Source organism: Chinchilla lanigera, unplaced genomic scaffold (assembly GCF_000276665.1).
Source record: "Chinchilla lanigera isolate Chin_1 unplaced genomic scaffold, ChiLan1.0 scaffold00002, whole genome shotgun sequence".
Taxonomy (NCBI): domain Eukaryota; kingdom Metazoa; phylum Chordata; class Mammalia; order Rodentia; family Chinchillidae; genus Chinchilla; species Chinchilla lanigera.
In genome coordinates, this window is record NW_004955403.1 from 56,594,979 (window position 1) to 56,614,697 (window position 19,719).

General features: G+C 46.0%; 1 protein-coding gene across 1 annotated transcript in view; it reads left to right on the forward strand.

Annotated features, from left to right (window-relative positions):
• The window catches only part of Csmd1 (CUB and Sushi multiple domains 1), a 1,292,092-nt gene that overhangs the window by 785,084 nt on the left and 487,289 nt on the right, over window positions 1–19,719 (forward strand). Inside the window, exon 7 of the mRNA XM_005373917.1 lies at window positions 6,578–6,655. Within this exon, the coding sequence (XP_005373974.1) occupies window positions 6,578–6,655 (78 nt within the window). The remainder of the gene's footprint in view (window positions 1–6,577; window positions 6,656–19,719) is intronic.

Sequence of the window (19,719 nt, forward strand, 5' to 3'; positions counted from 1 at the left end):
CTGCGCTGCCCGACCCAAGGCTCAGGGTCACCCAGGCCGGTACAGGACGAAGGGCCACGCATGTGCCCGCAGCCCCGGTCCCCCAAGGCTGTCCTGCAGCAAGAGTGCAGGGGGGCCATGGAGCCCTGACAGTGGCCATGGTCGGCACAGCCATGGTTTCAGAAAAGCTCAGAAGCGGACCAGGAGCTTAGCTCTCTCGACTTCAGGGACGCAGCCTCTGCCAAACTGGACACTTCTGTAAACCTGCTTGCCAGGACAGCTAAGCTCGTCCCGGGGCAGGAACAGAAAGAAGGGCAGAACTGTTCTCACGAGGAACTGGGGCCCCAAGGCACAGGTAGAGGCACTCCAAGTCTCTGTGGGAAGCTGGGGTCCTCGTGATGACCGTGCATAGCTGCAGATGGGGTGGCACCCTGCTGGTGACATTCCACTGCTCACTGTCCTGTCCCTGCCCACCCCGCTCCCTGGCCCACTCCCCTGTCTGCTCTCTGCTTTGGAAGCGCTTGAGATGACTCCTGCAGAATCAACCAGCAAATCATCAGGAACAGAGGAAAGTCATCCTTGAATCTCACCTAAAGGACTCCGAAATGTTTCAGAAGAAATTTAGTTTCTATTTTCCAATAATAAAGGAAACAAATCTTGCCAAAAATGCCTGCAACCAATATCTGAAAATGCCATTTATCATAATTCAATACTAAATGAATGGAAAAAATGGAATTTTAAATAAATCACATTTTCTGTGACTATGTAAAAGAACAACATACATGTGGAAAATTGGTAGTTCATAGAATGTAATTGCTTATAAAATCTTATAACTCTTATTGGTAAAATAATTGCAAGACAAATCTTGTTAGAAAATAAAAGCTCTTATGGAACAAGATAATTTCTAATGATGAGACAGATGACAGACTAATTTATATAGGTTACCTGCCAGTATTTCACATATTTTACAGTATGTTTAAATATATACATGCTTTACATACATATACCTATCATCCTTGTAACTCTACAGATTTCCAAGGATTTCACTGTGATTGTCATAAGTAAAAATGAATATTCATTTGATATATCATTTAAATGGAATTGCCAGCTAGAGAATCTTTCATAAAATTATAACCATCCTCTTAGTTAATAAATCAAATAAACAGGATATTTACTTTTAATTCATTAATTTCAAACCCTGAATTTTACTTTAAACTGTCAAGGGTGTGTAGATTTGAAGCAATTTCCTGTTTTGCTTGTGAGGATTCTCAGTAGCTTCTGTCCTTACAGTCAGTAAACTAAGTATGTTTGAAGCAGTTGCATTTTATTCACTTACCTGAAGTGTTTTGAGCTTCCCATTGTAGGAGTGGCATGGCTTAGATGCAAAGTGAGTCATTTGGCTCCAGAGGTCACAGGGTGGGCCAGCAGAGGCAGGATGGTTTCCTGCATTTTCTGCAAAGGCAGCATCCTCAGGAGCAGCCGAGATAGCCTCTGGACCAGCAGAGCCCAGGCCACGTGAGGCAGGCTTGATGGAGGGCAGAGGGGTTGAGGGGTCCTCTCAGGGAGAGGCTGCATCTCTGAGGTGAAGCAGCTGTAATCAGCTCTCACTGACATTTTGCAAACAACAGCAAGGAACCTTTGTCCTCCCAGTGTAGCAGGAGTTTCCTCACATTTCTAGACCATCTAAAGAAAGTATGCTTCAGCTACTCAGTATGCAATTACGGCAGAAGCAGCTGACATTAAACAAAAGAAAAATGATAAAACACAAGAAAAAGTATTCCTTATGTATAGTTTTTGTTATACTTTTCAATATTTTCTACCCTTAAAGGAAAATACTTCCCCAGAAATTCTCACTGTCCTAAATGTTACAGGAAAGGGCATTGATTATATCTATTTGAAGGGGCTATTGCTTTGCTTTGTTTTGTTTCTACCTTGCAGATCTATTTGTGATAAGAAAGCTTAAATACAACTCTTGGGCTACTTTCACGCACGCGCAGCAGTAACTGTCACGCTTGGTGACTGTCATGCTTATCTTGTGCTGCAGATCTCTTCAAATCAGTACCACTAGCCAAACTGAGATTCTGTGCCTTCTGACCGACGCATCTCAGCACCCCCAGGGCCCTGCTGCAGCTACTGAAGCTGACTTTGAATTACTGAGGCCTTGTTTTAGCTCTGACGTCTCCAACTTAACTTTCGTGCACCCTGAAATGACACCAAGTAGACCTTGTGGGTACAGGGAAGGATCCAAAGGAACGAGAAGAAGGGTAGATGGGGAAAAGGGATGGAAAATGGTCACAGGGTCATGTACATGGATGGGAGATGGATACATAGATATAGAATACAAATTCCCCAAAATAAATGGAATCGTGATGTATTGCAAATATATACTGATTCAAAACAGAGAAGGCAGAGTATAGAACCTTCCATTTTGATTAAGAAAAGCAAAAAGGAAGGAAGAAAAAGCCTAAGCTAATGAGCAGAAAATGAAGCAAATTTAAGGCTAAACAAAAGAAACTTCATTAGTTGTGCTGAAAATAATGGAAGCTTGGATATTCTGACCAGGTACATCTGAGATTAAACCTGAGAATCACCACTGTCATCAATGCAGAGGATTTTTATCATTTACTGTAGGATCCAGAGTACCACCAGTGCAGGCCATTAGAGGAGCCGGGCAGGGAGTCATCTCTCCTACATCCTGCAGCCCAGGCTTTGCCTCCACTTCTGAGGTCATTCTGCAAGAACCCTCTCTGCCCATCCCTGAGGGGCATGGAAGAGAGGAGAGACAGGATGGGTAGGAGGCAAGAGAAGAGAGAGGAGGAGGGGGAGAAGGAAAAGAGAGGGGGAGGAGGTAAAGGGGGAGAAAAAGAGCAGGAGGAAGTCTCTGGACAGAGGACAAGAGAACCCTTCAGGGAGGTGAGGCAAGGAAGGGCCCATGCAGTGGCAGATGGAGGAGGCGCTGGTGACACTTCCGCTCTGAGGATCACCCCCAGGAAGCAGTGTTGCCCAGGGAGAGGCTGCGAGGACATGAAATGGGCTGCTACTTGGAGAATGGGAGCCCACAGAGGACAGATACCATCTTATTGAGAAACGAGTACATTAAAGTCTCCCTTATGAAATTTTAGCTTCACGGAACTTACTTTATGTGCGAAATCATGGAATTTGTTAGTTCATCAAACTGTCGGGCCCAGCGTGTCCCACACCTTCGTGGCACTCGAGGGCTCCTCAGCCTTTCTTCTCAGTCTCTGAGTGACTCAAATTGTATTTGTTCTACCTGTTTATATTGGGTGACATTTGCTTTGAGCTTTATGCTCTGTATTATCTCCCATCGATTCTCCCGTTTGTTGTTTATTGTGCATTCATCTGCTGTCTCCTGAGTATCTTCAAGATAAAGTTATTGCAGTACAGGGAATGGGACAATGGGAGACACACACCAAGGCATTTCCAGGTCAGACGAAAGCATCATTCCAGGGCCATCACCCAGGGGAGACCCCAGCATGCAGCCAACAGGAGGATCACAGCGGGCAGAGCCCCACTCTCGGGCTCTTTTCTGTGCTGTTCAGCACAGTGGGGAAAGGCAGAAGGAAAGCTCACAGGGTGAGACGGTAGGAAAGACAGCCGGTGCTGGTGCCTTCTCCCGCAGGTGGCCCCTGAGTGGACATGAGTGGGCTGGGTGTGCTTCACCCACTGAGTGGGTCCATGCTTGCTGGGGAGGTGGGGGCAGTCTTGCTGGGGACAAGTTGGCCCTGACAGAGGTTGGCAAAGCCTTGGTGACCATGAGTGCTTGGAGCTGAGACCATGATCAGTGGTCCCCCTCTGTGGGCTTCTCTGGCTTCCTCTGGTTAGTCTTGGGCAAGGTCGTTCTTACAATCATGGTACTAGGTAGAGCTGCTCTCTGGGGCTCAGCTTGGAGAACAGCCACCCATGGGTACCTCCTGACTTCCCTGAAGGAACCCCGAGTGGCTGGACCCCATGTCCTCCATAGCCAGAAGCCCAGGACATGCTTATGCCTCTGACCATAAGGACTCATGTGAGCCATGTAACCCTGCATTCCAACTTCCTCATTCCCAAACCAGCTGGGAAGAGCTCTGCAATGCCCACAAAGCCCTTCACCCTCTTACTTCCTCCACCAACCTAGTAAATGCACCCAGGACTCACATTTGTGTGGAAAGATTTGACCGTTGAGATTTATACCCTGTAGGTGGCTGGACAGATTTCATGGCTAGATTAAACAGGGGCAGCATCCTCTGTCTGAGGCCAGGTTACTTGGCTTATCTAAGAAGGAAGTAAGTATCAGGTCTATACGCCAGTGAACTCATGGACTTATTCAACCAAGGGAACTCCATGAGAAGGAACATTCTGGAAAATAATCCAATGTCAATTATTAAAATCTAAGAATTTGATGTCGACTACATTAATGATTATGTAAGAGTTCATCATCCAACTCTGACAATAATTTTAGATTCCAAAATCAAATACTCTGGTAATAGTCTAATGATTCAACATCTACCGCTCTGATAATATTTTACATATACAGCATCCAATACTTTGATAATGATCTAAGATTCCAATGTCCAATGCTGTGATGATAATCTAAGAATCCAACCTCCAATGCACCAATAATAATCTAAGAGTCCAATCTCCAATGCTCTGACTATAACCTAAGAATCCAATGCCCAGTGCTCTGATGATAACCTAAAAATCTAGTGTCCAGGGCTCTGATAATAACCTAAGAATCTAATGCCTAGTGCTCTGATGATAACCTAAAAATCTAGTGTCCAGGGCTCTGATAATAACCTAAGAATCGAGTGCCCAGTGCTCTGATGATAACTTAAAAATCTAGTGTCCAGGGCTCTGATAATAACCTAAGAATCCAGTATTCAGTGCTCTGACAATAACCTTTGATTCCAATGTCCAGTGCTCTGAAGATAAACGAAGAATGCAGTGTCCAGTGCTCTGACAATAATCTAAGAACACAGCACCTGCTGTCCTAGCAACCCAGCTCACACCCACAGGTGCAGCTCAGCAAACTTGCTTCAGACATGGCACAGCCTCATGCTCTGGGCCTCGGGACCGATCTCACATTAGTGCTAGACTACCATGGTTGAGCTACACCTGTCACCCGGGCCTCCTCACTGTGACAGATTCCTCTACATTGCTCCCAATCCTCCTCACATACCAGCAGGCTGCTTGTGCTGCACCTTCCCATGAATTCCCTCCTTTGGAGAGGTTTCCTCCAGTGGGGCCTTGGACACAGAAAACAGCTGTCCACACCAATGCCAGTGGATTGCTTTGTATTTCATATTTAAAGTCCTGCTTTCTAGGCGAATGGTGGGAAAGGGTGGGTTGTATCCTTTCACTCTATTACCTCTGAAGAATGTGAAAAAAAATGTCAGTAGCTGATCTTTCTCTGTACCTTTCTGATGATCATCTTTGCTTCCAGATGTCTTACACACGTAAGTGTGATCAGAGCATTACTTCCATTCAGTGTATTCAGAGTCCGGATCCAGGATCCATGCACTCCTCCTCTGGGGGCAGAGGCTGAAGCAGGGCTTCCTGGAGTGCGGTGAGGGGTGGGCACTGGCACAGTGGGGAGGAGGGCGAGTTTTGGGTCCTGGGCACTGGGTGGGAGTTGCCACAGCTGCAGCTGAGCGGCCCGTGTCCCCAGACCAAAGCGGAGAGCTAGAGCAATCACAGGGAGACACAGACTCAGGGTAACCTGTCTTTGCCTCGCCTGGCTCCTCCAGGACAAACAAATTCAAAACCAGAACCCAGACCCAGATAGAATGGTGAGAGGAAGGCGAGAAACTCTGATGGAGCCCGAAGCAAGAGGAGAGAGGAGCAGGAGCGCAGTTCACCACTCCCCCTAGGACTCTGCTCCTTTCCTTTGGTTTTTCATTTTTTCCCTCCCTTCTCCCCTCCCCTCTCCTCCCTCTTCCCTCCTCACTTCTCCCCTCCCCTCTTCTCCTCTCCTCTTTTCTCCACATCTATGTGTGTCTGATGCAGGCCCTAGAAAAGCAAGATGCTCTTAGTTCTGTGGGCTCTCACCAGGGCAGTGTGTTCCCTCCCTGGCCTGCAGCTCAAAGGTCTGGAAAGTCTAGTGTTGTCCCACGGTTCATCTAGGGCTGCTGGAAGGAGGTCCGCACACAATGGCTGCCCATCACCGTGCATTTGCAAAACTTTAAGTAATTGAGTGAATACAGGACTAAATGAATGAGCAACTTGCATTTTATCTGAAGTTTCTGTGGACAAAAAAAGTAAGGAAACAGGTCACTGTGGACAGGGACAGGTGGAGACAGCCCCCTGCCTGCATAGCCCGGGAGACAAGAGTGACAGTGGTGTGTGAATGCTTGGCTCCCCATGGGGACCAGGTGTGGGTGTGCAAGGTGACAGCACCCGGTGCTGTGTGAGACACGATCTTGCTGCTTGACAGCCTGCCTTTGGCCACTTTTCGCTGTGGTGCTCCTGTGCTTTTTCTCCTTGAGCCCGCAGAGCAGGGCTGTGCTCACCAGGGCAGAGCCCAGGGCTGGGATTTCAGGAGGCTGCAGTGTGGCGTCTGATCTTCGAGTCTCCTGCTCACGGTTTGCTTTTTTTCTTCCAGTGAAAAAGGCAATTGAGCTGAAGTCAAGAGGAGTCAAGATGCTCCCCAGCAAGGACAGCAGCCACAAGAACTCCGTCTGTAAGTCCACGTTCCCTCTCTGCAGGACGGGTGTGAGGTGAAAGGGGAAAGCGGGTGTTTTGCTGTGAGGAATGGTGACTGCACAAACTGCTCTCCCATTCCCTCTCCTCTCTGCTGCCTTCAGACCCCCTGGGGCTGGGGAATCACTAGCTTGTGCAACACTGCTGCGGGGAAATGTCGCGTTGACCACCAGCCCCAATGCGCCTCAAGTCTGTCCTTCCTCTGCCCACTGAACCTGGCAGGGCTCCCTTTCCTGTCCTCCTGGCACCGCCGGGGCCTGGGCTTCAGTGCCCTGCACACTGTACAGCACCCCCACACGCCCCATGCAGGCAGATGCTTGAAATAGGAGCCGGGGCCCTGTCCTGTCCCCATGAGGAGCTGCGTCATCTGCTGATTGAGTGGAAGATCTTCCCGGCACTGCCGAAACCCTTCCACAGACAGCCACGGACCTGACAGCCCTGGTGCTGCCCTCCCCACGTCTTCTGGTGTCTACCTGACACCTCTTACATTGCTTAGCTGTGGGGACATCCTCAGGGTACCTCTGCAAGGTCATCTTGCTTCTGGGCCACCAGGGCCCTCTGCCCATACACTCGGTGGCAACTTCTTCTGTGGCCCTTTCCTGACTTCTGGTCTCTGCTGTCCCCTGGTTTTGCACCATGCCAACTGTGTCCTCTTGACTGTGCATGTCTCCTTGCAGCCTTGCTGGAGGATCCTTGTCCCACTGACCAGGGACACAGGTTCTACCTCAAAGCCCAGGTGCTGTCTTCCGGTGTGGTCTTTTGTGTGTACCCTGCTCCTTCTCAGACCGATGCTCTGCTGGGCCACCTTGTCTCCCTGCTGTGCCCTCTGCCCCGGGGAACCCGTGGTCCTGCTCCATGGTCCCTGTATGGGGGTACACTGGCTCTGGATGTTTTTGATCACCCCGCTGCCCTATATCACAGAGGAACAAGGTGGCAGACAGCACCTGACCCCCACCCTCAGCCAGCTGTGCCTGATGAGTGTGTGCTCAACTCACCCACCTGCAGGAGGCTGCGCCTCACACAGCTCAAGCGAATAAACCTAGCAGTGTGGGCCAGCTCTGCACTCTCGGTGTCCCCATCTCAGTGCCTCTGCGCTTGTGCACAGTGACCCGGTAGTGTTCGATGGCCCTGCCTAGGGTACTTGGGGGACAGACAGGTGGCCTCAACCCTGAGATGGGGCTGCAGCCCCCAAGCCCCAACTGCACATCTTGTCTCAAGGTTCCCCCTCTGCCCACCTCAGAAATCAACTTTTGAACTTTGAATGGAGCCAGACTCAAAGAGGCTAGAAATTCCCGAGCAGGTGAGGCAGGAAGAAGAGCTCCTCATCCAAACACTGCTGTGTCACCCCCTACTGTCGGCTGTGCTTTAGGACGCTCTGCGGAGAGGGAGTTACTGGTCACAGTAAAATGGAAATCATGTTTTATGGTCGCAATGATGTAAAGGTCGATGTAGACATAGACACCAGGCGAAGCCCTAATCTTAAATCAATACCAGCCCCAATATCAGATCAATCGGACGTGCCAGAGGGACATTTAGGCAGAGCTGGGTCCGCCTTAGTCTGGACACACACTGATTCATAATGATAATTATGATAATACCTAAATTATTCATTTGGTACTAGCAAGAGTTCTATCCTGTCTCCAAAATGGATTAAGCTATTTTGTATGACACTAGATTTGAACATGAGCCTTCTCAGGTCAGCCCCAGGATGGATGGAAATGTGTTACTTCCGAGAAAACAAACATAAGTGCTTCCTAGGAGAAAGGACATAATATTTGCAGGTAGAGAGACAAACACCCAGTGGCTTTAAAAGTATCTACCTTATTCAAGTCCAAGGGGCAGTCTGTCCAGAATCGTTTAATACACTGGCATTTGCAATGGAGGGAAATCAAGCTATCAAACGCATTGTCTTAATGGCCCTTGGGAAAAATAACTGTAGAATGTAATGAAATCCACGTCCCCAGAGCCCCCTCCTCCCAGCAGTGTCTCCCCCTGCCTTTGTTTCTGTGGGCAATCAATATTTTTTCTACATTGAAATAAATACCTGAAGCATAATAATATTATTTCCAAGTTTCCATGCAGACGGTCCGATAATGTAAGGCAATTCATCAAAGGCTGTCTTTTATAAGGACGCTCCGTGGTTCCATTTGCTGCTCGCTTTCCCTTTGGCGTGGACATAAAGATGTGGAAGGGCACATTTTAAAGTTTGCAGTTCTGTCTTTAAAGCCCTACTGCGAAAGCAAAGACTCAGCTATTTCCTGCAGCTAAGGATGCAAACACAGGCGTAGAACATGCGTGGTACCTTCATGGAATGGCAGGGGCTGGGTAATCCATTCTCTGAAATGTCCCACTGGGAAAGATTTTTACATCTATCCTGGGTTGTGCTGTATTTATCCCTCTGTAACTGTAATTTCTGTTTCCGTAGTTTTAATTCCTTCAGTTTGAAGTAATGAAAGAACAAATAAAATATACTAGTGGGTAATATTCCCTCATATTTAAATTGCAATGCACTAAAAATAAACGGGCCTACTTTTATGTCCTGCATTGTTTCTCTCTCTCAGAGGAGCCTGTGGGCTTAGCATCCTAATCCCCAGCAATCAGGTTGAATCGAAAAGAGTGTCTGACTTGGATCCTGTCTTCAGAGTGAGGGATTTGCAAAAGCTAAGAGGAAAGAGAGAAGAAACCGTGAATTCCCACTCCTACGGTTACCCTGGGAGATGAGAAAGCAAACAGAACTCCCCTTTGGAGAGTGATCTTCACGTCATCCATTTCTGGAGTGGAATGGGAGCCTCGGTTTGTTCCTCAGGACTCTGATCCAGAGCTTCCGTTTCCAGCTGCCCCTGGCTCTGCAGGAGCATCACGTGGAGGTCTCCTAGGCAGGCCCCTCACTCTCCCATGCTGGAGAAAGACTACCACACCAATGTGGGATGCAGACCTGAATGCAGCAGCGACCCTGACACCTCCCAACCTTCACCCCAAACCAGCCACTCCTCTCTCCCTCCACCACCACACTCCTTCCCTGGGCTAATCCGGCAAGCTCCTCCGTTGCCCTGCCCCTGCCTGTCCACTTAGACTGGCCCCACTCTGCAGCCAGAGGGCCTGTGAACCATGCCATCCCTCTGACCTAGCCTCCCCAGCCTTCCCAGCGCAGACAGAGAGCTCCAAACTCTTCCCCAGCCCGCCAGGATCCCAGACTCCTCCCCTCTCTTCTTGCTCTGGCCCCTAGCTGCAGGGCTGCTCCTGAGGACGCAGGGCCCTCCCAATGCTCTCCTTTCTCCTCAGTCTGCAACAGACTCCCAAGGGGGCTCCCTCCCTCTCTTCCTTTGGATGTTTCTCCCTGTTCCTCATCCCTGGGCTTTCCCTGGATGCTCTGAATCCCATGTTCCTTGTCCCTCCACAACATTCATCTTCTCCAGCCACCCACTCTATTTTGCTCACTTTTCCTAACAAATACCTATTTGTGAGCCTTGTGCACACACATACATCTTACTCATGCTTGTGTCCCGCCCCAGCAGAACCTGAGCTTCATGAATGCCCTTGTTATTTAGGCTCCTGGTTCTTCCAGAGAGGGAACAGCTGCTGCACAGTCACTAGGAATGCAGGGCGGAGGGTGGAGCGTGGTAGCTGGGGGATAGAGCAGGGTGTGTCCAGGTGGTCTCAGGCTTTCTGTCATAAGTTCTTTGCATTTATATCTTCTTTCTGGTGGCAACCTCACACCTCCAGGGCATCCAGGGGCAGATGACTCAAAGCCATTTCCTCCCCAGGGAGGACTATCTTCCACCATTGTTCCACAGTCCCAGTAAATACATGCCCAGAAACGTATATGCATGTATGTCACACGAACATTAAGGCACAAAGATAGCAACATTTTTTGAAGGCTTATTAAAAGAGAAACTCATGATCTTCATTTATACATAGAATAATTCAGCAAATACAGGAATCCATAGAGCAAGACCACACAAAGCAGTCCTAACTAGGTCCCAGGCAAGTCACGTAGCCAAACCCTCTTTGCCAGGCTCTTCGAGGCTGACCCTTTCAATGTTGCGTTTGCACACATTTGCGAGGTAGTGATGAACAGGAAATACACCTATTCTTGAAACCATGCACAGACTATGAAAGACGCACATAAAATCAAATAACCCATCAATGACAATGCAAAGCAGGCCTCTTTGGACCGCTGCAGCCTCCTCACAGAAGGAGGCCTTAGAACGGGGAGGAATAGATTGCTTCATGTCCGCATCTGTCACGGGCACCACGGTCATTGCCAGTCGGGATTCTGGGCTCTCCTCTACAGGAAACACACTGTAATAACCAAGTCACCTCCCACAGCACTACCAAAGGAGCCTGTTTGTTGGACTGTGCATGCCCTTAGGAAGGTTGCCTGAGGGTCCCAGGGACACTGGAGCGTTTCCCATGTGCCCAGTTGGCCAAGGAGGCCGGTGTGAAGGATGCGGTGAGGATGTGAAAGGAGGTGGAGCAAGGCCCTACTGAGTCTGGTGACCAATGCCACAGGGCTACCGACAGAGGGCATGCAGAGTACGGACGTCACTCACGTCTCCCCACAGGACCAGCTCAATGACACTGAGGCGCAGCTTATGCTCTGAACTTCACTTCAGCCCTCATCTCCAGCAAGGGATTGCATCAGGCCTCCGTTTCCCTGGCAACCTGACATATTGTTCTGTTAGTCCTCATGTGAACAATTTTCAATCACTAGGATAATTTGCTCTCCTCATTAGGAAAATCACATTTTGTTTCCTAGTGACATTATCAGAGACGTGATGCTCATTGTTAGGAATGCCTCTCATCTTCAGGGTGAGGTTTTTACACCATTCCTGTCCTAGTCACCTTCAAAGTATCTGAATAGTACTAGACTGGTGTGATTTGTCCTCTGGCTTTAGAGAAAGGTGAGGCTGGAGTTACAGGAGCCGTGTTCTTAGCACGCAGAGCTTCAGATCCACTGGATGAGATTTCCACACAAGGAGAGCAGCTTCCTCAGCCTTTGACAGTTGTGTAAAGGTTTAATCAAACTAGAGTAATAACTGCCCCAACCTATTATGTTCTATAAACCGTAGTAATAGGGAGTTTTGCAACTGTTAAAAATATTTTTCACCAAAAACCCACCCTGTATAGCACAAGTACGCTAGCTTGTATATAGTGCGTCATAAGTGAAGTCAGTGAGTTGTGCAGTTTCCATATAGACCTTAGGCACTGCAGAAGCTGAAATAGCTTCTAGAACACTAAGATGGTCTTCCTGGGAAAAGGGCCACTCTCTAGTGGCTCTCGGGGAAGAGAAACCTTGTCAGCTGCTGTGTGTGGCACGGGGTGGGCCTTGCCTTGCTGCTAAGCCATCCACACACACAGAAAGTGAAACGCTTCCTCCATGGTTTCAGCCACAATTACAGAGTGTAATTGATTAACTAAGGGAAACAAGTCACTGCAGAATGACGGGGACTGTGTTCTCTTGCTTCACAGAACAAATGCGGAAAACCTAGAGATTTTACAGGCCTGAAAGAACAGTGTACATCTTCCAGTCTCCATGGCTTATTTCTTCAGAAGCTTCAACATATCATGCAGGCTTTTGTCACACTGCACAAAATATCATAACTGGATCTTCCTATATAAATGAATAAGAAAAATTCAGAAGCCACAGAAGACTATGGGATTACTGGTCTTTGGCATTGATGCAGTGGAAATAATTCCAGTAGTTGAGCCAAGAGGTAATTGAATCATCTTATACAATCAAACCTTTGTTAGTAACTTCAGTGGGAAACTCTGAAGACCAAGCTAATTAATCATTGTAGCTTCTGTATCAATTAAATTAGATCTTTCCACTTTATATACAAGGAAACTAAGTCAGCAAGATAAATCAATAAGCCTGAATATCAAGGTAGATAAGAAGACTGGATTTACAAATCAAAACATACTCAGCTGAATGAGGGATATTGAGAAAAAACACAAATCCCTAAAGCCCCATCATTTTATTTAGGGCACATTTTAAAGGTGTAAAGCAAGAACTGAAAATATGTTCATATAAGTTTCTTTTACTGGACTGCATATGAATTGCAGAATCATAAAATTGAAACTTTTTACCAGGGAGGAATCACTTTATCCAGACTTGATCATTCTGTCTTACTTATGAGAAGCCTTGTGTTAAATCAGCTCACACTTGACCACTTAGTGACTATGTTGATTATTCGCAGCTAATTTTAAGGGAAGTGTGGTGTGTTCTGTAGGGTGGGAGACATGAGGAGCGGTGCAGGTGCTGTGTGATGATTTACTCAGCAGGAACAGGAAACGGCCCTGATGGGTCATGGGGAAGTCATAGGTAGAATGCTCATCGTGGTGCCTAGGAGGGCTCAGGTGACTCTGCCAGGTAAGCTGGAAGCTCCAGCACCACAGGTGACCCTCTCTGAAGGTTATCACTTGTTCCAAGCCACAAGCACAAGGACATCCAGTATATTCAAAACATGCTAAATAATTACCCAAATCTCTTCCCAATGTTTTATTTCAAAGCTATTATAGAGTCACAAGAAATAGCAAAAGGAAATTTTGTGAGGAATTTTTGTACCCTTTAGCCAGTTTCCTTGAATGGCAGCATCTTGTATACTGATAAATTAACATCAAAACTGGAAAACTGATGTGGGAACCATCCACAGGGCTTGTTCAGATGCACTTCTTTCTGTGTGTGCCTAAGCGTGTGTGGTTCTGTACAACTGCAGAGATAAGAGACAGGATTGAAAATTAAGATGAATGTTTAAATTTTTAAAAAGCCTTGCGGTAAATCAGTGGTGACACATGGCCACGACTTCCCCTGGAAGTGCTCCCCTCACTCTGCACGCACGTGTGCTGTCATTCTTGCCCCTTTCTGATCAGATCTTCTGGCCTCTCTCCGGAGTGTGCCACTCTGTAGCCACCTTCTCCTCTGCCTGACTATACCACCTCTTCCTCACCCCTGTGCTCTTATTATTTCAAGAACGCCACACAAATGGAATTACAGAGGATACAGGTTTTGTGACTGGTGCTGTCACTCAACACAATTCTTTGAGGCTGTAAAAATCACCTCACCAATCTAAAGGTCCTTTTTGTAACGGACCAACAGCCCAGGGAATAGATATGTGCTAGTCTTTTTAATCATTGACCTATTGAAACTGCTGGGTTGGATCACTGGGTAAAATCATTTGTGTACAGGGCTTTGCATCCCATATGTTTTTGTTTCTTCATAGATCCACGGGAATGTAATATTCAAGTCATAGGATTATCGCAGTTTATTTTTTAAGAGAAATTACCATATTAGCTTTCACGGAGGACGCACCATTTTACGTTGCTATCAGCAAAGCATGTGTAATACAGTTTCTCAACAAACTTACCAGCATTTAGGGTGGTCACTTGATTTTAAATTTAGTCATTCTGATGTGTGGGAACTGATGTTTTGTCATGTTGATGGTCTTAATTTGCATTTCCTGGGTGATGATCCCAGTGAAATTGTAACTCATGAGTGTGGTCCATTTGGGGTTTGAATTACTTCTTCTTGTTCATCTTTGAGCGTGTTTTCTACATTCTGGATACCAAACACTGTCAAGAACGTAGTGGGCAATTTTTCCTCCCAGCCTCCTTGTCTTCCCTCCTTTTTTCAAAGTGCATTAGGAGGGACAAAGCTCTCATCTAACAGAGAGATTTTAATCTAAAACAAATTAAAACCAAAAAACTATAGATTTGGATTTCTCTTGAAATCAGGAGAAGGTAGCAATGTTGGGCCTACAAAACCAAGTGTGCCATCAAGAGAACCTGATAACCACACAAGAGGAAGGTAGCCGCAGTCATGGAGCCTGCTGGCCCAGAGAAGCAGGCGACTAAGGTTACAGCCCTGGTGTCTGAGGTCACAGCGCTTGTGCTCAGCCTGCAGAGCCACCAGGGCAGTGCTCTAAGCGCTCTCACCCAGAGGCCCGTGTCCATAAAAGCGTACACCCAAGAAGAAGGGATTTTTATCTATGGCATGAAATATGTAGCCCAAGGGATAAAGAGTGAAGGACATATATTTGAAGAATTCCTACAATTGTTTTAATAGTGTCAATCTTTAAGTTCTAGTTTGTCCCAAAATCTGGGGATTGAAATGGACACTTCTGTTTCTCTCACTGACTTTGTGTTTTATCTACAAAGTGAACAAGACGTAGGTACATCATTAGGGACATATAAGAGTAATTTTTAACTTAGAAAAATTCTCACCGTGTTTTACTGAGCGTGCTAATTGGATTAAGTCAGATAACTTAATTGCAGCGAGTGATTACTTGTTTTGGGATGTGTCTGGTCACAGCCCTGGAGCTCGAGGTGTTTATTTTCACAGAGAAATAGATGAGAGAAGAGCTGAATGGTAGAAGAAACAAAGAGATCTTGCTTTAAGATTTGTGAAAGTACATGGCAGCATGGGAGATCAGCTAAGATGAATAAATTGAATAATTAGTAAAGTGCTCAGAGATGGAAAATACCATGTTTTGTGAGGACTGTGTGTTGCACTAATTATTAGAATTCTTCCAAGGGTTTCACTTGCTTATTTAAACTGTCTTCTCCCCAGCTTGAGCTGTCAGCTTGAAAAGCACGTAAAATAGCATAAACTACACAGCATCCAAATAAGATGCTTTCATCATGGAAAATCACAACTTTAAGTAAAAAATTCAAGTTCAGAAATACATATAAAGTATTCCACACTCTCACTCATCCAAAAAAACCATTCTCCTGCTTTTCTGTGCAAGTTTGCTCCTGGTGGGTCTTCTACGAGTCCTGCGAGCGTCTCACATTGGAAAGGTGATTACATGTATTTAATCCACTTGTTGAAAAAGGATGTTTTGTGTGTAATACTGAAGTGATTGCAAATAAATAGAAGAGTATCAAGTGCACTTGGTGGCAGAAGTAATTTTTGTGGGGTAGAAAAGCACTAAAATACATTGACAAAGTTTTTGATCCTTAACCCAGATTGTCAAATTTGGTGTGCTTAGAATAACTTTCAGCTGTTTTTATTCCTTTAGATCAAACATGCCTATTATTGCCCTTCAGGCCCATTTTTTTTTTTTTGTTTTATTCTGGTTTGGCTTTTGTGTATTTCTTTTTGTTTGTGTTTGCAGTTTTGTTTTGTTTTGTTTTGACAGAGAGTCTCACTCTGTAGTTCAGGCTGGACTTGAACTCACTATGAAGTCCAGGTTGGTCTCAAACTGTGGGAGATCCTGCTGCCTCAGCCTCTCAAGTGCTGGGAATAAAGAAAGTGCTCCACTATACCTATGATTGTCTACCATCCATTTAAAATTTTCTATAACTATTTTAACCTAATTTTAGTTTTGTATTACATGTTATTTACTTAAAACAGTATATTCAAACATTATTTTTGAAAGAATAGCTCGCAGTTCTGTTTCCACTCCCTTTCTTAGTGCAAATGATGGGCTAAATACATGACTTTATTTTCTCTAGTATTATTAAATTTCAAAATAATAATTTTCTTTTATCTGCTGGAAAACAGATGAGCAAATAATCCATTATTCTCTTCTGCATGTAGGATAAATTCTAATTATGGCAAAATAAATCTTTTATTTCTCATGATTTTCACATTAATATTCAATCAGTGAAGAGATTAGCTGGAATTTACTTTATTAACATGATGCTTAGCATACAGGACAGTTCGAGTCGCTCCATCTTGTTTTTTGTTCCTCAGCATTTCTTAAGGGAAATCAGGTATTTTGGGGCAAGGGCATCCATTTGCAGATTCTGTTTGAGAACACTACAGTTTTGATTTCACTAACATTCTTGCTCGTTTCAGCCTTCACATTTTATTGCACCTGTAGGGTAAATCAACTAGACATTAGTTCTTTTTGTTTGTTTTGTTTCTCTTGGTCTTCTTTTTTCATCTTAATTTTTATTAACTTACTGTTTTAGGGTGGCTTTGAGCCCCTGCCCTGGAAACCCCCGATCTTTGCTTTGTTTCCGGAGCTGCACTTCCCAGGGTGCCCCGCAGCTGAAGCACAGTCTATGGCCTCTCCCTTTGCCTTCTCTTCCCTGGAACAAGTGCTCAGCCTCCCGCGTTTCTGCCGCCCTCGCTCATTGGCTCCTGACGGTGCAGGATGTGCCATTTCCCACACGTAACGCTGCCCGCACCCACCCACTGAGGGACATCTCCGGGGCTTCCTAGTTTGATAACTGTGAACAACGCTGCCACAACCTTTTCCAAGCACAGGTTTTGGTGTGGACAGAAATCTTCAACGCCCTGGTAAATACCAAGGAACGATGCTGGGTCACGTGGTGAGGGTGTTTGTGGCATTTTAGGAATCTGCCAACTGTCTTCTGAGGTGGCTAAACATTCTGCCTTCCTGGCACCCGCTGGTTCCCTGCCTATGGCTCATCGTGCTCACTCACCCACAGCACTCTTCTGGGTTCTTCTAGTCTCTGAGGCGTGCAGAGGCAGCCAGTGGTTCGTGGCACACATCTTTGTGTGCATTTATGGACCATCTCTTGTCCCTCCTTGCAAAAATGTCTGTCCAGTCTTTTGCCTGTTCTTAATTGGGTTTTATGACTTTTTTTTGCTGTTGAGTTTGAAGAGTTCTTTCCCTCTTTTGCGTGACTGTTAGTATTTTGCAAACCTTCTCCTGCCTTTGACCAGCATCTCACTCTTGGGAGTGCCTGTTACAGAACATGTTTCATCTTAACATAGCCCAACCTTTCACTGTGTATATCTGTCATGCCTTTGCTTTGTACATGTCATCACCAACTGAGATCATCTCATTTGGGGGATTTTTTCCTAAAAATTTTATAGCTTGCATTTTGATTTAGAGATGTGATCCATTCTGGGTTAAGTTTTGTGCAGAGTGCAAGGTCTTACCTAGATGTCTGTGTTCTTTGGTTTGATTTTGTTCACCTCCCCTTTTCTTTTCTTTACTTGTGGATCTTCACCTGCTGCAGCCCAGCACAGTGTGCTGAAAAGACTGGCTTTATTCCACACACTCACCTTGCTTCTTTGTCAGAGAGTGGTGGATTCTATTTCTTTCATCTCTGTTCAAATTTATTGAGTTTTTACCTTGCTAGGTAGCTGTGCATAACAGCAGCCTCTGGTTTTCATGGCATGCCAGAGTGTGTCATGCTACAGTTGCACTGAGAATTTTTTCAATGTAAATGCTTCTTAAATTAAAGAGGCAGGATAAATTCAGAGTGGTCTAGAGATATCTTGCTGGCACCATTAATTTAATTTCACTGGGAAATGTAGAATTTTTTTTCCCACAGGGTTTTTAAAAATACTTCTTAGGGAAAATTGTAATCACACATAGTTACAAATATTTAGAAAGCAAATTCATTGTAACAAATTTTTACATATATTATGAAAAACTTTTAACAGTCCTGAATGAAAATTACTATCCCTATTTTACATTAGGAAGGAGATGTGTAGGTTGAGTAGCTTTTCTAAATTCCCGTGACAGATCCAGCATCTAAAATCTGACTGCAGGACCCCAGAGCATAGCACAGTGGGAGACTGTATGCTTAGCATTTGTGAGGCCCTGGATTCAATGCATAGCACCAAATAAATAGTCAGAAGATAGACGATAGATAGCCAGATGGATAGATATAGAGACATAGAGAGACAGACAGGTAAATGATAAATATTGAACGCAAAACTCCTCTAAAGATACAGTTTTCCTTCTTTGTAATACTTCTGGATGATTAAAGTTTCTGTGGACATTTTTAAGAGTTAACACATGTATAATTGGTGCTTTGTGTCTTCATTGAGTTCCATTTCAAAACAGAAGAGACAATATTCACGCTTTTGGATAAAAGTGTACTGTTGTGTCATTTACTGCTCATGCAATAGATACGCATCGTGTCCAAGCTACAGCAGGTGTTGTTAGGTGTTTTCATTTAACCTGAATGTAAGTTACTGCTAAGCACATGAACAGACCAAGCAGTGTTCAGTGGCTCCTGTACCCTGAGCTACATGGGAAACAAAAAGGATCAGAGTCACTGGGCAAAGAAATGCGGGGATCATGCTAAGAATTTCAGTTTTAAAAGGGAGAAGCCTGAGATTCATCTGCACAAAGAGCACGTGCAGAGGTGGAAGGAGAGGAGCAGCGGGCATGCAGGAGTGGGCTCCAGCTCAAGTTGGTCCCAGGGCCCGAGGGGCGGAAGCTGCCTCTGGATCTGTGGGTGAGATGGGCTGGCAGAGCAGTGGATTCCTTCTTGTCCACAGAGAAAGGACAGGGCAAACACCAAGCATCTCACTGGCTGGACTCTGCCATGACACAAATCCTGCTCCTCAAGAGAGCTGTGTTTTGAAGGCCACTGCCATTAGCTACAGTAGCAGCTTAGCGTGCCCCAGCCCGGCTGAGCCCTGGGACCCAAGAGGCGAGGGGACAGTGCTCCAGGGGCTGAAGCCTTCAGAGGGACCCCACGGGAGGACTTATGGGACCTGCAAAGAGGAGAGCACCTGTGTACACAGGGTGCGCAAGGTGAGCTGGGAAACGAAGCCTAACCACCTGCTCGTGTACATAGATCTCACGGTCCCGGCTCCCAGCAATGACTTACTTAAAGGTCAACTTACAGCCCACAGTTAGAGATGGAGGCGGGTTCCTTTCAGCCCTGATTTTCTAGTTCACCAGGTTTGTGACAGAGAGGAAACAGCTCCACCTGTCAACGAGCAGGTGATTTCTGCACCCCGCCTAAGCAGGGGAGTGGTATACATCAGGGTCCCAGGTGCAGTTGTTTCTGGTCTGACACAAACAGGAAGCCGCCCCGACCATCACAGGTCTCAGCTGACTAGGGCACAGCCCTGCCTTCCTGCCTGCTGCATAGACGCTGCCCCCAGAGCGAAGCCAGCCTGAACAGTATGGTGCCCACAGTGGTGTATCTGTGTGTCCTCTTCCTGGCACCGGACAGACGTGGCTATTCTGTGTTTGCTGTTGCCATATCCTCACAATTTACCTCTTGGTTGTGTTCTCAGTTGTAAGTTTGCTTTACTTGAAATTACTTCTTAAATTTTCTATAGCTTTGTTGGTTTATTGAGACCTAATTCATGCACCA